Below are 16,392 nucleotides of genomic sequence, written 5' to 3' on the forward strand. Positions count from 1 at the left end.
CTCTCTTCTCTCTCTCTCTACCCCTCTGGTTTCTCTCACTCTCTCTCTCTCTCTGTTCTCTCACTCTCTCTCTCTCTGGTTCTCTTCTCTCTACCTAGTTTATTCATCTCTCCTCTCTCTCTCTCTCATCTCTCATCTCATTTCTCTTTCTCATATGTCTGAATCAACATCCTTCTCACTGTCTCACATTTTAACTTAAGGCCTGTATCTTATGTTCCAGTAGATTACCTTGTCCTAACTACTTACCAATAACAATCACCTTTCATTTCTTTTAACATTTTATCTACGGTCCATTATCTCTCTAATATTCCATTCTCTCTAACTCTCTCAATCTCAGCTCTCTGTCTCTCTCAGCTCTCTCAGCTCTCTCTCTCAAGTTCTCTCAATATATATATAAAAATATATAAAACATTATATTTTTTATCTTTATTTTTTTTTAAATATATTATTATTCTTTTTTATATTATATTATACCTTTTTATATATAAAACTTTTATATTAAATATATATATATCGATAATAACAAATTTTATTTTTTAACTTTAAATTATAATATTAAATTTTCTTATTAATATTTATACCTAATATAAAATTATTAAAATATATATATATAGAATATATGGACAGAAATATGAGGCAGTGTGTGAATATATTATATGAGCCAGCCATGTGGGACAGCATAGCGGGTATGTGTATGAACCTAGTTATTAATAATAAGACATGTATGAATAATAACCAATAACAGAGCTAATATATAATAAATATATATATATATAAAACATATATTATATATATAAAATTATATATATATATATATTATATAAATATATATATATATAAAACCATATATATATAAAATATATATATATTGAAATAACATATATACGGTTTATATATAAAACCTTATATAAACACGGTTATCAAACATATATAAACATATATATATATATATTAAATATTATATAAACCACATAAATATATATATATAAAACACAAATAAACAAAACTATAAACACCTTATTATATATATATTAAATATTATGTATAACACATATTTGTAAACTAATATATATATAAACAATAACAACATATGACATATAAATATATGTAAACCATATATATATAGAAACAACAAACACAAATATATAAAACAACAAATATAAATAATATAAAATATAAACTAACAAGCAAAAACTATATATAAAACGCACAACTATCACAAACTAACCATTTATATATATATATATATATATATATATATCTCTCTCTCTCTCTCTCTCTCTCTCTCTCAGCTCTCTCGCTCTCTCTGGTTCTCTCAGCTCCTCGCTCTCTCTGGTTCTCTCAGCTCTCTCTCTCTGGTTCTCTCAGCTCTCTCTCTCTCTCTGGTTCTCTCAACTCTCTCTCTCTCTCTCATCTCTAATTCTCTCTAGTATGTCTGAGTCAACTTCCCTTCTTCTCACTTCTCATTGCTCTTAAGGCCTGTATACTTGTATTTCCAGTAGAGTTTCAACATCCTAGCTACTTACCAATACAACAACACAGATTTACATGTTCTGTTGCCAAACATATTACGGTGTTCTCTACTAATTTACTCTCTCTCTCACTCTCTCTCTCTCAGCTCTCTCTCTCTCACTCTCTCTCTCAACTCTCTCTCTCTCAGCTCTCTCTCGCTCTCTCTCTCTGTTCTCTACTCTCTCGCTCTCTCTCTCTCAGCTCTCTCTCTCTCTTTCTCTCAGCTCTCTCTCTCGGATTCTCAGCGCTCTCTCTCTCTCTGATTTCTCATTCTCACTCTCTCTCTCTGGTTCTCATCTCTCTCTTTTCTCATCTCTCCTGGTTCTCACCATCTCTCACTCTCTTTCTCACTCTCGCTCTCTCAGCTCTCTCATCTCTCTCAATCTCTCATCTCACTCTCTCTCAGCTCTCTCTCAGCTCTCTCTCACTCTCTCTCAGCTCTCTCTCTCTCCTCTCTTCTCTCTCTCTGATTCTCTCACTCTCTCCTCTGAGATTTCTCTCAGCTCTCTCTCTCTCTGGTTTCTCAGCTCTCTCTCTCTCTCTCTCGCTCTCAGCTCTCTCTCTCTCTCTCTCTCCTCTCTCTCTCATTTATAATTTTATTTATTTTTAAAATTATATTAATATAATATTAAATGTAATAACTTTATTAAAATTCCAATACAATTTAAAATACTAATTTTATTTTTTTTATTTATTATTTTTTTTTTTCTCTTTTCATCTCCTCTGGTTCTCTGTTCATCTCAACTCTGCTCTCTGGTTCTCTCAGCTCTCTCTCTCTTGGTTCTCTCAGCTCTCTCTCTCTCTGGTTCTCTCAGCTCTCTCTCTCTCTCATCTCTCGTTCTCTCTTGATATTTCTGAAGTCCAGCATCCTTCTCCTTGTCTCATTGCTTTTAAGGCCTGTCTCTATGTTCAGTAGAGAGTGCAACATCCTAACTTCTTACCAATAACAACACACACGATTGTTCTGTTGCAAAACATTTTATTCCGAGTGTTCCCTACTAGTTTGACTCTCTCTCTCTCACTCTCTCTCTCTCAGCTCTCTCTCTCTCTCTTCTCTCGCTCTCTCTCTGCTCTGGTTCTCTCTCTCTCTCTCTGTTTCTCTCAGCTCTCTCTCTCTCTCTCTCTCTCAGCTCTCTCTCTCTCTCTCTTCTCACTCTTTCTCTCTTTTCTTCTTCTCTTCTTCCTCTTTCTCGTCTCTCTTTAGCTCTTTCTCTCTCTTCTCCCTTCTCTCTCTCTCCTCTCTCTCTCTCTCTTCTCTCTCTCGCTCTCTCTCTCTCTCTCTCCTCTCTCTTTCTTGCTCTCTCTCTCTCTCTCTCTCTCGCTCTCTCTCTCTCCTCTCTCTCTCTCTCTCAAGTCTCTCTCTCTCTCGTTCTCTCTCTCTCTCTCAGCTCTCTCTCTCTCTCTCCTCTCTCTTCTCTCAGCTCTCTCTCTCTCTCTCTCTCAGCTCCTCTCTCTCTTCTCTCTCTCTCTCTCTCTCTCTCTCTCTGGTTCTCTCACTCTCTCTCTCTCTCTCTCTCTCTGCTCTCTCTCTCTTGTCTCTCTCTTCTTTCTCTGCTCTCTCTCTCTCTCTCTCGTCTCTCTCTCTCAGCTCTCTCTCTCCCTATTAAATATATGAAATATAACATATATAGAAACATATATATAATCAATATATTATTTATATATAAATATTATTATGAAAAATATATATATATAGAAATATATATATGAAACATATATATAGAAACATAAAATATAAACATATATATATAACTTATATATAAATATATTTTATATTGAATATATTATATATATATAAATATATATATATTAAATATATATATATATAGAAACCCATATATATAACATATATTATATTATATAATATATAAACTTATATATAAAACATATATATATCGGATACATATATATATATATATCATATATAATATTATAGAAACTATATATGATATAGACATATATATAATATCGTTTATAAAACTATATATATTTATATATAGAAACATATATAGAAACTATATATAGAAACATATATATATATGAAACATATATAGAAACTATATATATACATATATAAAACATATAAACAATATATATTATATACGTATATAGAACATATATATATATATAAACATATATAAAATATATATATAAACATATATATATAGAAACATATATATATATATAGTATATATATATGAAACATATATTATATAGAAACTATATAAAACTATATAATATATATATATAGAAACATAAACCTATGCGGTATATGAAACATATATAGAAACCTATATAAAACATATATATAGAAACTAAACTATATTATATATAGAAACCTATATATAATATATATATAAACTATAAAACTATATAAACTAGAAATATATATATATAGAAACATATATATATATATAGAAACCTATATATATAGAAACTATAAACCATATAAAACCATAGAACATATATATATAAACATATATATTTATATAAACATATAAATATATATATAGAAACTATATATATATCGGTATAAACAAAAATATATATATATAGAAATATACTATATGAAACATATATAGAAAATATATAGAATATATATATATATAAACTATATATAGAAATATATATAGAAACAAATATATATATATCGGTTTATATAGAAACTATATAAACTATATATATAGAAACCTATATATAAAACATATATATATGAAATATATATATATATAGAAACTATAAAACTATATATATAGAAATATATATATATATATAAACCTATATAAACTAAATATATATTGAAACATATCGGTTTATATAGAAACTATATGAAACTATTAAACTATATATGAACATATTATATATAGAAACTATATGAACCTATATTATACTATATGTAATATATATATATATATAGAAACTATATATTAAAACCATATATATATATATAGAAACTATATATATATATATAAAACATATATATAGAAACATATAAACCTATAACTATATAGAAACTATGAAACAAATATATATATATAGAAACATATCTCTTGGGTTTCTCTCAGCTCTCTCTCGCTCTCTCTCAGCTCTCTCTCGCTCTCTCTCTCTGGTTCTCTCAGCTCTCTCTCAGCTCTCTCTCGCTCTCTCTCTCTCTCAGCTCTCTCTCTCTCTCTCTGGTTCTCTCAGCTCTCTCTCTCTCTCGCTCTCTAGCTCTCTCTTGCTCTCTCTCTCTCAGCTCTCGTTCTCTCTTGATATGTCTGAAGTCAACATCCTTCTCATTGCTTTTAAGGCCTGTATCTTATGTTCAGTAGAGAGTGCAACATCCTGAACTACTTGACCAATAACAACACAACACAGATTTACATGTTCTGTTGCAAAACATTTTGTTACGGTGTGCCCTACCGAATTTGACCCACATCAGGTCTGTTATGGTGTTCAGTCACAGCTATTCTGTCTGTCTGTCTGTCTGTCTGTTCAGTCACAGCTATTCAGGTAGTGACTCTCTCTCTGTCTGTTATTTCACAGAGCAACTGTTGGGTGGGCTGAAAGACAAGGAGACCATCGTGCGCTGGTCTGCTGCTAAGGGGTAAGAGCCTTTTTGTCACATTGAATGAACAATGATAAACACTAAGCGTCTGTCTTTCAGAAGGCAGGATGATGGCTATAGGCAGGAGCACTGAGTTATGTCTGTCATGTTGATGTAGTACAGAATAAATGTGGCACCTGAACAGACAAAACACCTGAAAACCAGAAAAGTGCCTATAGGGAGGAGCCCTCATGTTGATGAAGTACAGATGAATTGCTCCGATAGGATCCAACATGTCTTCCCTCTTCTCAGTATTGGGAGGGTGACAGGGAGACTCCCCAAGGAGCTGGCTGACGAGGTGGTTGGATCAGTGTTGGACTGTTTCAGGTAACAACTGGTTCATTTGCAGCTTTGCTGTGTTATGTTATGCTATTTGTCTGTGCCACTGGGGAACATCTTATCATACAATATACGTTGAGGTAAACTCAGCAAAAAAAGAAATGTCCTCTCACTGTCAACTGCGTTTATTTTCAGCAAACTTAACGTGTAAATATTTGTATGAACATAACAAGATTCAACAACTGAGATATAAACTGAACAAGTTCCACAGACATGTGACTAACAGAAATTGAATAATGTGTCCCTGAACAAAGGGGGGGGTCAAAATCAAAAGTCACAGTATCTGGTGTGGCCACCAGCTGCATTAGTGCTGTCTTAGGCGTCTCACAGCACGGACATTGCAATCTTTTGCCCTGGCCACATCTGCAGTCCTCATGCCTCCTTGCAGCATGCCTAAGGCACGTTCACGCAGATGAGCAGGGACCCTGGGCATCTTTCTTTTGGTGTTTTTCAGAGTCAGTAGAAAGACCTCTTTTGTGTCCTAAGTTTTCATAACTGTGACCTTAGTTGCCTACCGTCTGTAAGCTGTTAGTGTCTTAACGACCGTTCCACAGGTGCATGTTCATTAATTGTTTATGGTTCACTGAACAAGCATGGGAAACAGTGTTTAAACCCTTTACAATGAAGATCTGTGAAGTTATTTGGAGTTTTACGAATTATCTTTGAAAGACAGGGTCCTGAAAAAGGGATGTTTATTTTTTTAGCTGAGTTTATTAAAGCTGCCAAACAGTCATTCTGATTCCAATGCAAAATAACCCTTTGAGTGATTGAAATACCACCCATAATGTTTTTTTGGGGTAGATAGAATTGCTTAATTATTTTTTTTTAATCTCTTTTTCTCTCATGGCTAACTACCAGGAAGTTTATAAAGACAGGCTGAGTGGGCGGGGAGCTTATATTCATGAGCTGGCCTTGACCGACAGGTCTTTGAAACGTTATGGAACTTAGATGCAGTGTTGCTGTAAAATCATCTCAAGCTAATTTGGTGAAACACAAAGCAACATAAAAAAAAAAATACAAAATCACGCTGTAATTTTAGAAATACCGACAGTTAATTTGTTCGTTAGACATGGTGGGATCTTTTTCTGTCTGTAAAATGAATTATGCGGGAAACTGTGGTGGAAACGCCTTTTTATGCGCAAATATTGATATAATAACATATTGAAGTAAAACTTGGAGTCAGGTGATGATATGGTGTGTTGTCCTCCCACTACCACTCAGGTAACATGCAGGTTAATAAGGTACAGATGAAATAAGTTGTGATGAACTTTACAGGGAGGTGAAAGTGCACAGTGATGAGCTTGATGTTCCTTTACCAATAAATATCGACTGTCTTATTCTGGTGACGTGATGATCGATGCTTGACTGCCATTTGTCAAATAAAAATATTCTCGCTTTTATCCATAATAATGTCTTGTAGACCAGCCTACCTGCACTGTATGTGTCAGCTGTTGTCTAGAGCGCAGGTGTCCAGACCAGACACAACTATCAGTAGAGGTGAAAAGGCCATGGAAACACTATCAACTTTTACATTTTTAAGTCCATTTTGTCTGCACTATGACATCACACACTGATTTTTATCAGCAACAGGACTTTTTGGTGGAAACATACTACTGCTGGGAAAATGCACGTTTTCTTTATGCAGATTCTAGAATATTCACATAAAAATCTGTTGACAATTGATGGAAACCCAGCTAGTGATGTTACAAATAAATATTAAACATCTCCCGTTTGGCAAGTCTCTTGTGATGCGGTTCACAGCAACACTGACGGATGTGTTGACATGACAACGGCGTTGGCGTTTTGAATGACCCTTCTAATTATATTTGCTGACATCCTACAGTCACATTTTGGCACCAGCAGAGTAGCTATCTAGTTATATAAGTCACGCCCCTCTGCAAACACACCTTCTCCGATGTTGTAACTTATGACAATTAGGTAAAAGAAAATCATGTTACCATTGGTGTATTAAAATGAGAGTTGGGATGATGTCCCTTATCGCTTTAATAATCCCGCCTCCTGAATCCAAGTGGTTGACATGGGGGAGGGGACCAGTAACTTTATCAATGTAGAAGCAACAGTCATTTTTCATACTTTGGTCGTCACACTTTGACCTGGTTTCATCCAAATATCATTCAATTTGATGAAAACAGGATGTTGACTCTTCATGACCGTTTTAAGGTAGTTTGTGCGGAGCTCAGGTCAGTTTTGCGGAGGTCAAATGTCATCCTTGGTGTGTGTTCTTGTTCTAGTTTCCAGGAGACGGACAACGCGTGGCATGGAGGCTGCTTGGCTTTGGCAGAGCTGGGGAGAAGAGGCCTGCTGGTGCCCTCTCGTCTCCCGGACGGTACGTAACAAAACCCTGCACACACAGCTAGCTAGAGTGGCGTGCGGGAGCTTCTTGTATTTGAACTACGACACAACATGTCGTCTGTACCTGCAAAGCAACCCCCCTTCCCTTCCCATAAACCCTCAGTCACAACAGCCATACAGAACAACAACCCCTGGATGTGTGAGTGAACTGCACTTCCCTTCCCATAAACCCTCACAGTCACAACAGCCATACAGAACAACAACCCCTGGATGTGTGAGTGAACTGCACTTCCCTTCCCATAAACCCTCAGTCACAACAGCCATACAGAACAACAACCCCTGGATGTGTGAGTGAACTGCACTTCCCTTCCCATAAACCCTCAGTCACAACAGCCATACAGAACAACAACCCCTGGATGTGTGAGTGAACTGCACTTCCCTTCCCATAAACCCTCACAGTCACAACAGCCATACAGAACAACAACCCCTGGATGTGTGAGTGAACTGCACTTCCCTTCCCATAAACCCTCACAGTCACAACAGCCATACAGAACAACAACCCCTGGGATAGATATGGACAGATTTTATTTTGGTAATGCTTTTTAGAACCATATTAAATATATACACCTTATCCCACCACCATGCACCTTGTAGTATACCAAATATTATAGTCACTTAAATAGTTCCACCCTTGTTATATACAGTGTTCTGTGATCAGATATAAAGGGTTAACATTTATATGAAAGGCTATTTGGGTCAAGTCAGTGCAGGTGAGGAGTTATTTTTGAAAAGGGGTTTTCCCTGTAGCCTACGGTAGACACCATCACATGCTGGTCTTGCTTTTAGCGCTTGGTAAACATTTGATCGTCCTGTAGACAGACAGGGGAGTGTCCGTGGAGGTTCAACTGTACAGCTCCACTTTACTCCTTCACATCCTGGTCCTAGACTAGAGGCCATGGGGGTTTTGAGGTCCTGTGGACTTCCTGTGTCTGGTGGATGGGTATTGGTTGAACTGTCACTGTGTTCAGCAGCAGAGAGGTCTCCTCCTCAGTGCTCTCCCTCCTCCTGTCTCCTTCACCACCCGGGCCCTCTTAGTCTGTCTCTGTTTGTGAGGTGCTGTAAACTTGGTGTTTTTCCTGGCTGGGAGCTGGCTCTCTCCCCTGGCAGCTCTCTTCACCCCCCTAACTTTGGTACTAGACTGTTCAGTCTGGCCCTTGGCTGTGTGTTCCTGTTTCACCTCTCTGGAGAGGCCTGAAGTTGTGTGTTTCACCTCTCTGGTGAGGCCTGTGGTTGTGTGTTTCACCTCTCTGGTGAGGCCTGTGGTTGTGTGTTTCACCTCTCTGGTGAGGCCTGTGGTTGTGTGTTTCACCTCTCTGGTGAGGCCTGTGGTTGTGTGTTTCACCTCTCTGGTGAGGCCTGTGGTTGTGTGTTTCACCTCTCTGGTGAGGCCTGTGGTTGTGTGTTTCACCTCTTTGGTGAGGCCTGTGGTTGTGTGTTTCACCTCTCTGGTGAGGCCTGAAGTTGTGTGTTTCACCTCTCTGGTGAGGCCTGAAGTTGTGTGTTTCACCTCTCTGGTGAGGCCTGAAGTTGTGTGTTTCACCTCTCTGGTGAGGCCTGTGGTTGTGTGTTTCACCTCTCTGGTGAGGCCTGAAGTTGTGTGTTTCACCTCTCTGGTGAGGCCTGTGGTTGTGTGTTTCACCTCTCTGGTGAGGCCTGTGGTTGTGTGTTTCACCTCTCTGGTGAGGCCTGTGGTTGTGTGTTTCACCTCTCTGGTGAGGCCTGAAGTTGTGTGTTTCACCTCTCTGGTGAGGCCTGAAGTTGTGTGTTTCACCTCTCTGGTGAGGCCTGAAGTTGTGTGTTTCACCTCTCTGGTGAGGGCTGTGGTTGTTGGGGGACAGGGGCACTCTGTTGGTGTTGGGCATACTGACGGGCTGTCTGCTGCCATAGAGCTGAGGCTGCAGCTGGAGGAAGAGGAGGAGCTAGCCAGCTGGCAGAGAGCCAGGGCTGCAGTCTGTCTCTGTTGGTCACTGGGCTCCTTGTCTGTTTGGGTGGGAGCTGGGCTGGAGCCCTGTTGACTGAGATCCACTGCGATTAAGGTGGCCATTTTGGAGCAATGGTCTGGGTTGCCTGGTTGGACACTAACAAACTCCCTCCCTGTGGCGGCCATTTTGGAGCAGTGATCTGGACTGCCTGGTGTGGCCCTAAGGCTGAGGTTCAGTGGCAGGTCCTCCTCCGGGTGCCCTGTTTCAGGACAGCTCCCCCTGCTGGTGAAGAGGTCTGACTCCTGGTCCTTTTTGGAGAGGTTCAGGGGCATCACATCTTCCTCAGTGTCTTTATCATCATCGTCGTCACCATCTCGTTCAGATGAGGAGTCGTTGCTTTCGTCAGAGGTGGAGTGCTCTGTGCGGTTGGCTGCCGACCTGAATGAGGAAGAAAGACAAATAATATGCATAAGATTAGACATCCACTGATACATCTGTATAGACTATTTAGATTAGACACTGAAACATCTGTATAGACTATTTAGATTAGACACTGATACATCTGTATAGACTATTTAGATTAGACACTGATACATCTGTATAGACTATTTAGATTAGACACTGATACATCTGTATAGACTATTTAGATTAGACACTGAAACATCTGTATAGACTATTTAGATTACACTGATACATCTGTATAGACTATTTAGATTAGACACTGAAACATCTGTATAGACTATTTAGATTACACTGAAACATCTGTATAGACTATTTAGAGCTTCAGCTGTTTTGGCTGGTAAAGAGCTGTGTGAGGAGAGTGCATGTTGTTGTATCATCACTTACCCTCTTTCCATGTGCGTCATCAAGCTCTGTGGTGCGTCCTCTTTGCTCGCGTCTACTCTGATTGGCTGCGAGGCTGGCTCTGGTCCTCCTGATTGGTTGACAGGCTGTGGTTCTCCCAGGACGGTACATCTGGAACCCTCAGTAGTGTCTCTCTGGGTGAAGGGGTGTGGAGGGCTGGGTCTGTCAGGAGAGCCCAAGGCAGAACACCCCTCCATGGGGCTCAGTCTGGTGGGCTTGTCTCTGCTCTGCTCCACCTGGCTGGTCCCTTCCTCCGTGGGTCTGCTGTGGGGTTCACCATGGAGCCTGGGGTGGAGGTAAAAGTCATAGTCCCTAGGTCCCAGGCCGGGGCCTGGTCCTGGGCCGTACACATCCAGAGGATGGTACCTGGAGCCTGGGAGAGGGATGGGGTGGTGGTGGTCCGAGGGGCGGTACAGGCCATAGGGCAGGGGGAGACCGTATCTGTAGGGGTATGGAGGGATGAGAGATGGGTGGGAGTGGTCCGAGTTCATGGGTATCACAGGTCTTTGTGGGTTCTCCAGGAAGCTAGGCCGGTAAGTCTGGGAGTTTGGCCCAGAAAGGTGATGCGTCCCTGGGATGAAGTAGGGCTGGTAGAGGGGGTGGAGGGCCGGGTGGCGATCAGGAAACAGGTAGGGAGGGTACTCAGGTATTATGTGAGGTGGGAGGGGCTTCAGCGGCATGGAGGCTGTTGCCATTGGGCCGCAGGCGAAGGTGGGGTTATGGAATGATGGCATGGGTGGAGTCAGAGACGGCTCCCCTGATTGGTTGTGGGACGACTTTAGCGCGCCTTCTGGGTTCTCCCGATTGGGTGTGACTTGGGAGAAGGCTGACGGGCGTGGCAAAGCCTTGGCCTCTTTCAGTTCCTTTGTGTCTGATTTAATCACACTCTGAATGTCTTTCCTGACTGGCCTCCCACACGCCTCCTCTCTCTCCTCCTTCTCCTCCTCCTTCTCCTCCTCTCTCTCCTCCTTCTCCTCTCTCTCCTCCTTCTCCTCTCTCTCCTCCTTCTCCTCCTTCTCTTCTCTCCTGTTCTCCACTCCTCCTCTGTGACCCTCAGGGGTCATGAGCCGTTCCACAGGAAGTGGCCCTGATTTATCTTTCAGGGTTAAAGATGCCAGTTTGTCATTGGCAGGGCCAGGGGTCTTGGTCTGCCTCCCTGTGTGGCCTCCTTTCTGAGACACCAGTGATATGGAGTTCTTACAGAGGTTGTACTTCATGTGGTTGAACAGGTGAGACTTCTCGTTGCAGGTGAATGGGCACTGGAAACACTGGTACTTGTAGGGCTTGCCTGGGGGCCGTGGGATGTAGTGAGGCCTCTTGGGCTTGCGCTCCTGAACGCTGAGCATTTTGGATCTGGTGTGTGTGTGCAGTTTCACTGCAAAGACAAGAGGAAGAGGTAGCAGATTGATGGATTAGTTGTGCTGCACATTGACATACATTTTTTTAATGCTTTCTTCACATTATGTGAACAATGAAATGTGTTTTAACGCTTAGTTTCTTTACATCATTAATGATCTTTAAGGAAATGTTAGGGTAGATGAGTGTTTTAGGACCTTTTTGTTAATGATCCTTTTGTTGGAAGTCTTGTTAACAGCACATTCTCTCCCAGCGTTTACTGAGTAGGATTAACATAGATACTAGTCTAGTTCAACTGGTTCAGCTGGAGGAGGAGAGTAGTTAGACTAGTTTACACTGACCTCTCCTCTCTGTCTGTCTTTGGCCTGAGCAAATTAGAGTCCCCTCCCCAAGGACATGAACCACTGCACCCTCAGGGCATATAGTCCAGTCTACATGCATACATACATACATACATACATACATATACATACATACATACATACACACACACACACACACACACTACATACATACATACATACACACATACACGCATACATACATGCATACATGCATACATACATACATACATGGATCAAGCCAAGCGTCCTAGTATGTAAATGACGAGTATTAACTGAGTCAAACTTGTGCCAGATGGACAGATAGTAGTGCGGGTCTGCCTCTGTGTGAGTAGAGGCCCTCAGGCTAACCTATTCCACTAACAGTTGCTCTGTATGTTATGTTTGGAACAAGGAACAACTATCCAGCTTTCACAGTATGCAAACCACCTGCATGTAGGCAGGAGAGTCGCTAGACTAGGCGTCATGTAGGCAGGAGAGTCGCTAGACTAGGCGTCATGTAGGCAGGAGAGTCGCTAGACTAGGCGTCATGTAGGCAGGAGAGTCGCTAGACTAGGCGTCATGTAGGCAGGAGAGTCGCTAGACTAGGCGTCATGTAGGCAGGAGAGTCGCTAGACTAGGCGTCATCCAGGCAGGTAGGCAGGAGAGTGGCTAGACTAGGCATCATCCAGGCAGGTAGGCAGATCAGTAGGCATGGTAGACCTCACCCTGCCTAGCAGACCTGGAGGGCATGTAACGACATGCTCCTCTCTCTGTCTGTCTCTCTCTCTGTCTCTCTCTCCCTCACTAAACTGCCTGCCTGAAGGCGTGGGAAGCGAAAGGCACCTGTTTCCCATGACTCCACCTGTGCTGCAGCGGGATGCAGTGATACGTGGCTCTAGGCACGGGCATGGCACTGCTATAGCGGGCTAGTCAGCTAGGCTCAGACACTTCCCCTTATCTGATGAGCTCATCACACCAGATCAACCTTGTAGAGAGAGTATGACTGGCCTTCTGACAGCATGGTCTTCCTGGAGAGGCTGTTACTCAGGAGTCAGGGGCTTGTTACAGGAAGTGTGTGTGTGTGTGTGTGTGTGTGGTAAACTGACACGGCACCGGCGAACAACAACTAAGATGCAGCAACACCAGAAAAAGGGCGTTCATGCACATCTAAATAGAACTGGTGTTCAAATGAGAACCGTCTCAGTTTAACGTCTCAGTTTAACGAGTTTATAACAATTCAGATGTTTTCCTTTCAGAAAGAGCTGTCACCTAAGGCCCTGTCTTCAGGTTAGGATAGACACACACACACACACACAGTTCAGGGCTCCGCCTAAAGAGACTGAACCGTTCCGTCACACACTGTCGCAAGAAGTCGTCTCTCAGGTTCCTGCTCAGGTGTGGTGCAGAACGGAACGCCACTCCCTTCTCAAGAAGAGAAATCGGTTGGAGAACCTTGTTAGTTGTGTTATCTTGCTATCACTAACTGGAACAGAGCCAACACTCGTAGTCTACCAGATACAAAGCCCCTCACAGAAACGACTTTCCAACTTTCCCAACTCAAACCCCTCTCGTCCGTACCTTACCAGGTGTTCTTAGTAAACATCTGGTTCATCAGACCAGCAACATGTTGTAATCACTTCCATGTGCTATGATCCACATCCTCTGTCTCAGACGTAACAAGCCAGTGTTGACTGTTGAGGTAGTGGCCAGGTGTGTTTGTGGGTCTGTCCGTCAGTACCATGCAGGCAGTAGGTTATTAGAACACACAGGTAACAGGTGGCCTAACAGGTGCACAGTCTCACCCCAAAATACACCTGTAGACTCAGTCACATGGAAACCTCCACACACTGAACCACAGAGCGGTTACAAGGTACCGTTCAGCTGGATATGCAGAAAATAAAGAACGGCTTGTCATGATTGTGTTGACCAACTGCCGTTCCTGTTGGTCGGTTAAACCCGTGGTAGTTAGGTAGTGAGAAAGCAGTCTTACCTGCTGTGTTTGTGAGGAGGCTCGCTCCAGAGTGTAGGAACATCAGCCAGTAGTTCTGGGACTGTGTCTCCAGTAGTGTCCCAAATGTGTGTGTGTGCTCTGCTGCCTGGTCTGTGGTGATTGTTGATCTGACTTCCTGTCTGTGAGGTCTTACCTGTCCTGTTACCTTGGACTAGTTTACCTAGGGGGCGGAGCCTACTTTATCCCAACAGTAACAGTAGGGCCCTGAGTGGGCGTGGCCTCCAGCAGAAACAGTCGGGCCCTCAGGCAACATCCATCCTAGCTAAATATTAGTCAGGCCCCGAGACACCATTTACATGATGGGAGAAAACTCTCTGTCTCTTTCTGTCTCTCTCTTTCTGTCTCTCTCTCTCTCTGTCTCTCTCTCTCTCTCTCTCTGTCTCTCTCTCTCTCTCTCTCTCTCTCTCTCTCTCTCTCTCTCTCTCTGTCTCTCTATCTCTCAATCTAATCTATTTTAGCTAAATATTATTCAGGCCCCAAGACACCATTTACATGATGGGAGAAAACTGTCCGTCTCCGTTTTCTCTCTCCCTCCCTGTCTCCGTTCCTTTCTCTATTGTCCTCTTCATGGGAAACACAACATGGGCATTAAGGTGGGCAGGGCAAAGCTTAGACATACTTCTCTTAAATACGCAATCATGAATCCAGTCCCATCTTTAAATGTCTGTTTGAGCAAAGTGTTTTAACACAAGTTCCCACAACACCCTGAGGATGATAGACATTTGCAATAATGGAAAAGGTCATTTTGCATTCAGGTAAATAAGGGTGTTGTTGGCTGTGGCGCTGGTGTTGACCTCTACCTGTCGCTTTATGACAGCGCCAGTCTTTTTAATGTCCAGTGTCAACATTGAAAATGGATACTTTAGAAAATGAATGACCTCAGACTTTGTATCTTAGTATATCTAAAGCCCAAATCAACCAGTTTTTTTTTTTTGTGAACGAGCGTGTACACGCTGGAATTAGAAAGAAAACAGACGGGCCGGGAGCCAACTGCATCATGTGCTTCAAATTAGAAAGCGCGTCTATCTTTCTCCTACCTGCTCGAAGCAATGCTGCTAGTGAGTGGATAAACTGACAGAAAATAGACTTTGTGCATTAAGTCTGGAATTAACATGTATAGTCAAAGTTGTGTCTATTTAGTGTTGTTAAGTTCAGCTGCCAGTACCAATAATACATATTTGAGACTTTATGCCTGCCTACCTGGGCTCTGAGTGGCGCTGCGGTCTAAGGCACTGCATCTCAGTGCAAGAGGCGTCACTACAGGCACCCTGGTTCAAATCCAGGCTGTATCACAATCGGCCGCGATTGGGAGTCCCATAGGGCGGCACACAATTGGCCCAGCGTCGTCCGGGTTTGGCTGGGGTAGGCCGTCATTGTAAATAAATTAAATAAAAAGGTTTTAAAAAAATGACCTTTGTTGATTTTGAGCGCAGGCATATAGCCTAGGCAGGCTATGACTGGGAAACTGAAGGAATGAGACTAGCTGCATTCTTTATCGGAATACAGTGCATTCAGAAAGTATTCAGACCCCTTGACTTTTCCCACATTTTGTTACGTTACAGCCTTATTCTAAAATGGATGAAATACAAAAATGTCCTCATCAATCTACACACAATACCCCATAATGACATCACAATACCCCATAATGACAGTGTTTTTAGATATTTTTTGGGACATTTTTGCAAAAATAAAAATAAAAAACAGAAATACCTTATTTACATAAGTATTCAGACTCTTTGCTATGCGGCTCAAAATTGAGCTCAGGTGCATCCTGTTTCCATTGATGATCCTTGAGATGTTTCTACAACTTGATTGGAGTCCACCTGTGGTAAATTCAATTGATTGGACATGATTTGGAAAGGCACACACCTGTCTATATAAGGTCCCACAGTTGACAGTGCATGTCAGAGCAAGAACCAAGCCATGAGGTCGAAGGAATTGTCCGTAGAGCTCTGAGACAGGATTGTGTCGAGGCACAGATCTGGGGAAGGGTACCAAAAAATGTCTGCAGGTTTGGAGGTTCCCAAGAACACAGTGGCCTCCATCATTCTTAAATGGAAGAAGTTTCGATCCACCAAGACTCTTCCTAGAGCTGGCCACCCGGCC

At 41.7% G+C, this 16,392-nt stretch overlaps 2 protein-coding genes across 6 annotated transcripts in view; one reads left to right on the forward strand and one right to left on the reverse strand.

Moving 5' to 3' along the window:
• The window catches only part of LOC106606222 (tubulin-specific chaperone D), a 120,368-nt gene that overhangs the window by 15,336 nt on the left and 88,640 nt on the right, over positions 1-16,392 (forward strand). For both annotated transcript variants that reach the window (XR_006770116.1, XM_045719709.1), the window contains exons 12-14: positions 5,038-5,098; positions 5,351-5,425; positions 7,690-7,784. Coding sequence is in view for 1 of the 2 variants with exons in the window: in XM_045719709.1 (XP_045575665.1) it covers positions 5,038-5,098; positions 5,351-5,425; positions 7,690-7,784 (231 nt within the window). In the remaining variant the exon portion in view is untranslated. The remainder of the gene's footprint in view (positions 1-5,037; positions 5,099-5,350; positions 5,426-7,689; positions 7,785-16,392) is intronic.
• Positions 8,319-14,420, reverse strand: LOC106606265 (zinc finger protein 750). 4 transcript variants are annotated; one of them, XM_045719713.1, is made up of 4 exons: positions 14,266-14,420; positions 10,579-11,971; positions 9,615-10,170; positions 8,319-9,350 (listed from the first exon to the last, which is right to left on the reverse strand). In XM_045719713.1, exons 1-4 carry the CDS (start codon positions 14,306-14,308, stop codon positions 8,775-8,777), a joined length of 2,568 nt encoding a protein of 855 aa, XP_045575669.1. In that variant the 5' UTR covers positions 14,309-14,420; the 3' UTR covers positions 8,319-8,774. The 4 variants fall into 4 exon arrangements, with proteins under 4 accessions (XP_045575669.1, XP_045575668.1, XP_045575667.1 ...); XM_045719712.1 differs by having other exon boundaries at positions 8,319-9,581; XM_045719711.1 differs by having other exon boundaries at positions 8,319-8,987; positions 9,021-10,170.

Source organism: Salmo salar, chromosome ssa06 (assembly GCF_905237065.1).
Source record: "Salmo salar chromosome ssa06, Ssal_v3.1, whole genome shotgun sequence".
Taxonomy (NCBI): Eukaryota; Metazoa; Chordata; class Actinopteri; order Salmoniformes; family Salmonidae; genus Salmo; species Salmo salar.

Excerpts from the sequence above, each read along its gene's own strand:
- LOC106606265 (XM_045719710.1), bottom strand. The coding sequence starts at position 14,308 with ATGTTCCTACACTCTGGAGCGAGCCTCCTCACAAACACAGCAG. Across the intron at positions 11,972-14,265 it reads CCTCCTCACAAACACAGCAG|TGAAACTGCACACACACACC; the intron begins GTAAGACTGCTT and ends TTGTCTTTGCAG. Across the intron at positions 10,171-10,578 it reads ATGACGCACATGGAAAGAGG|GTCGGCAGCCAACCGCACAG; the intron begins GTAAGTGATGAT and ends TTCCTCATTCAG.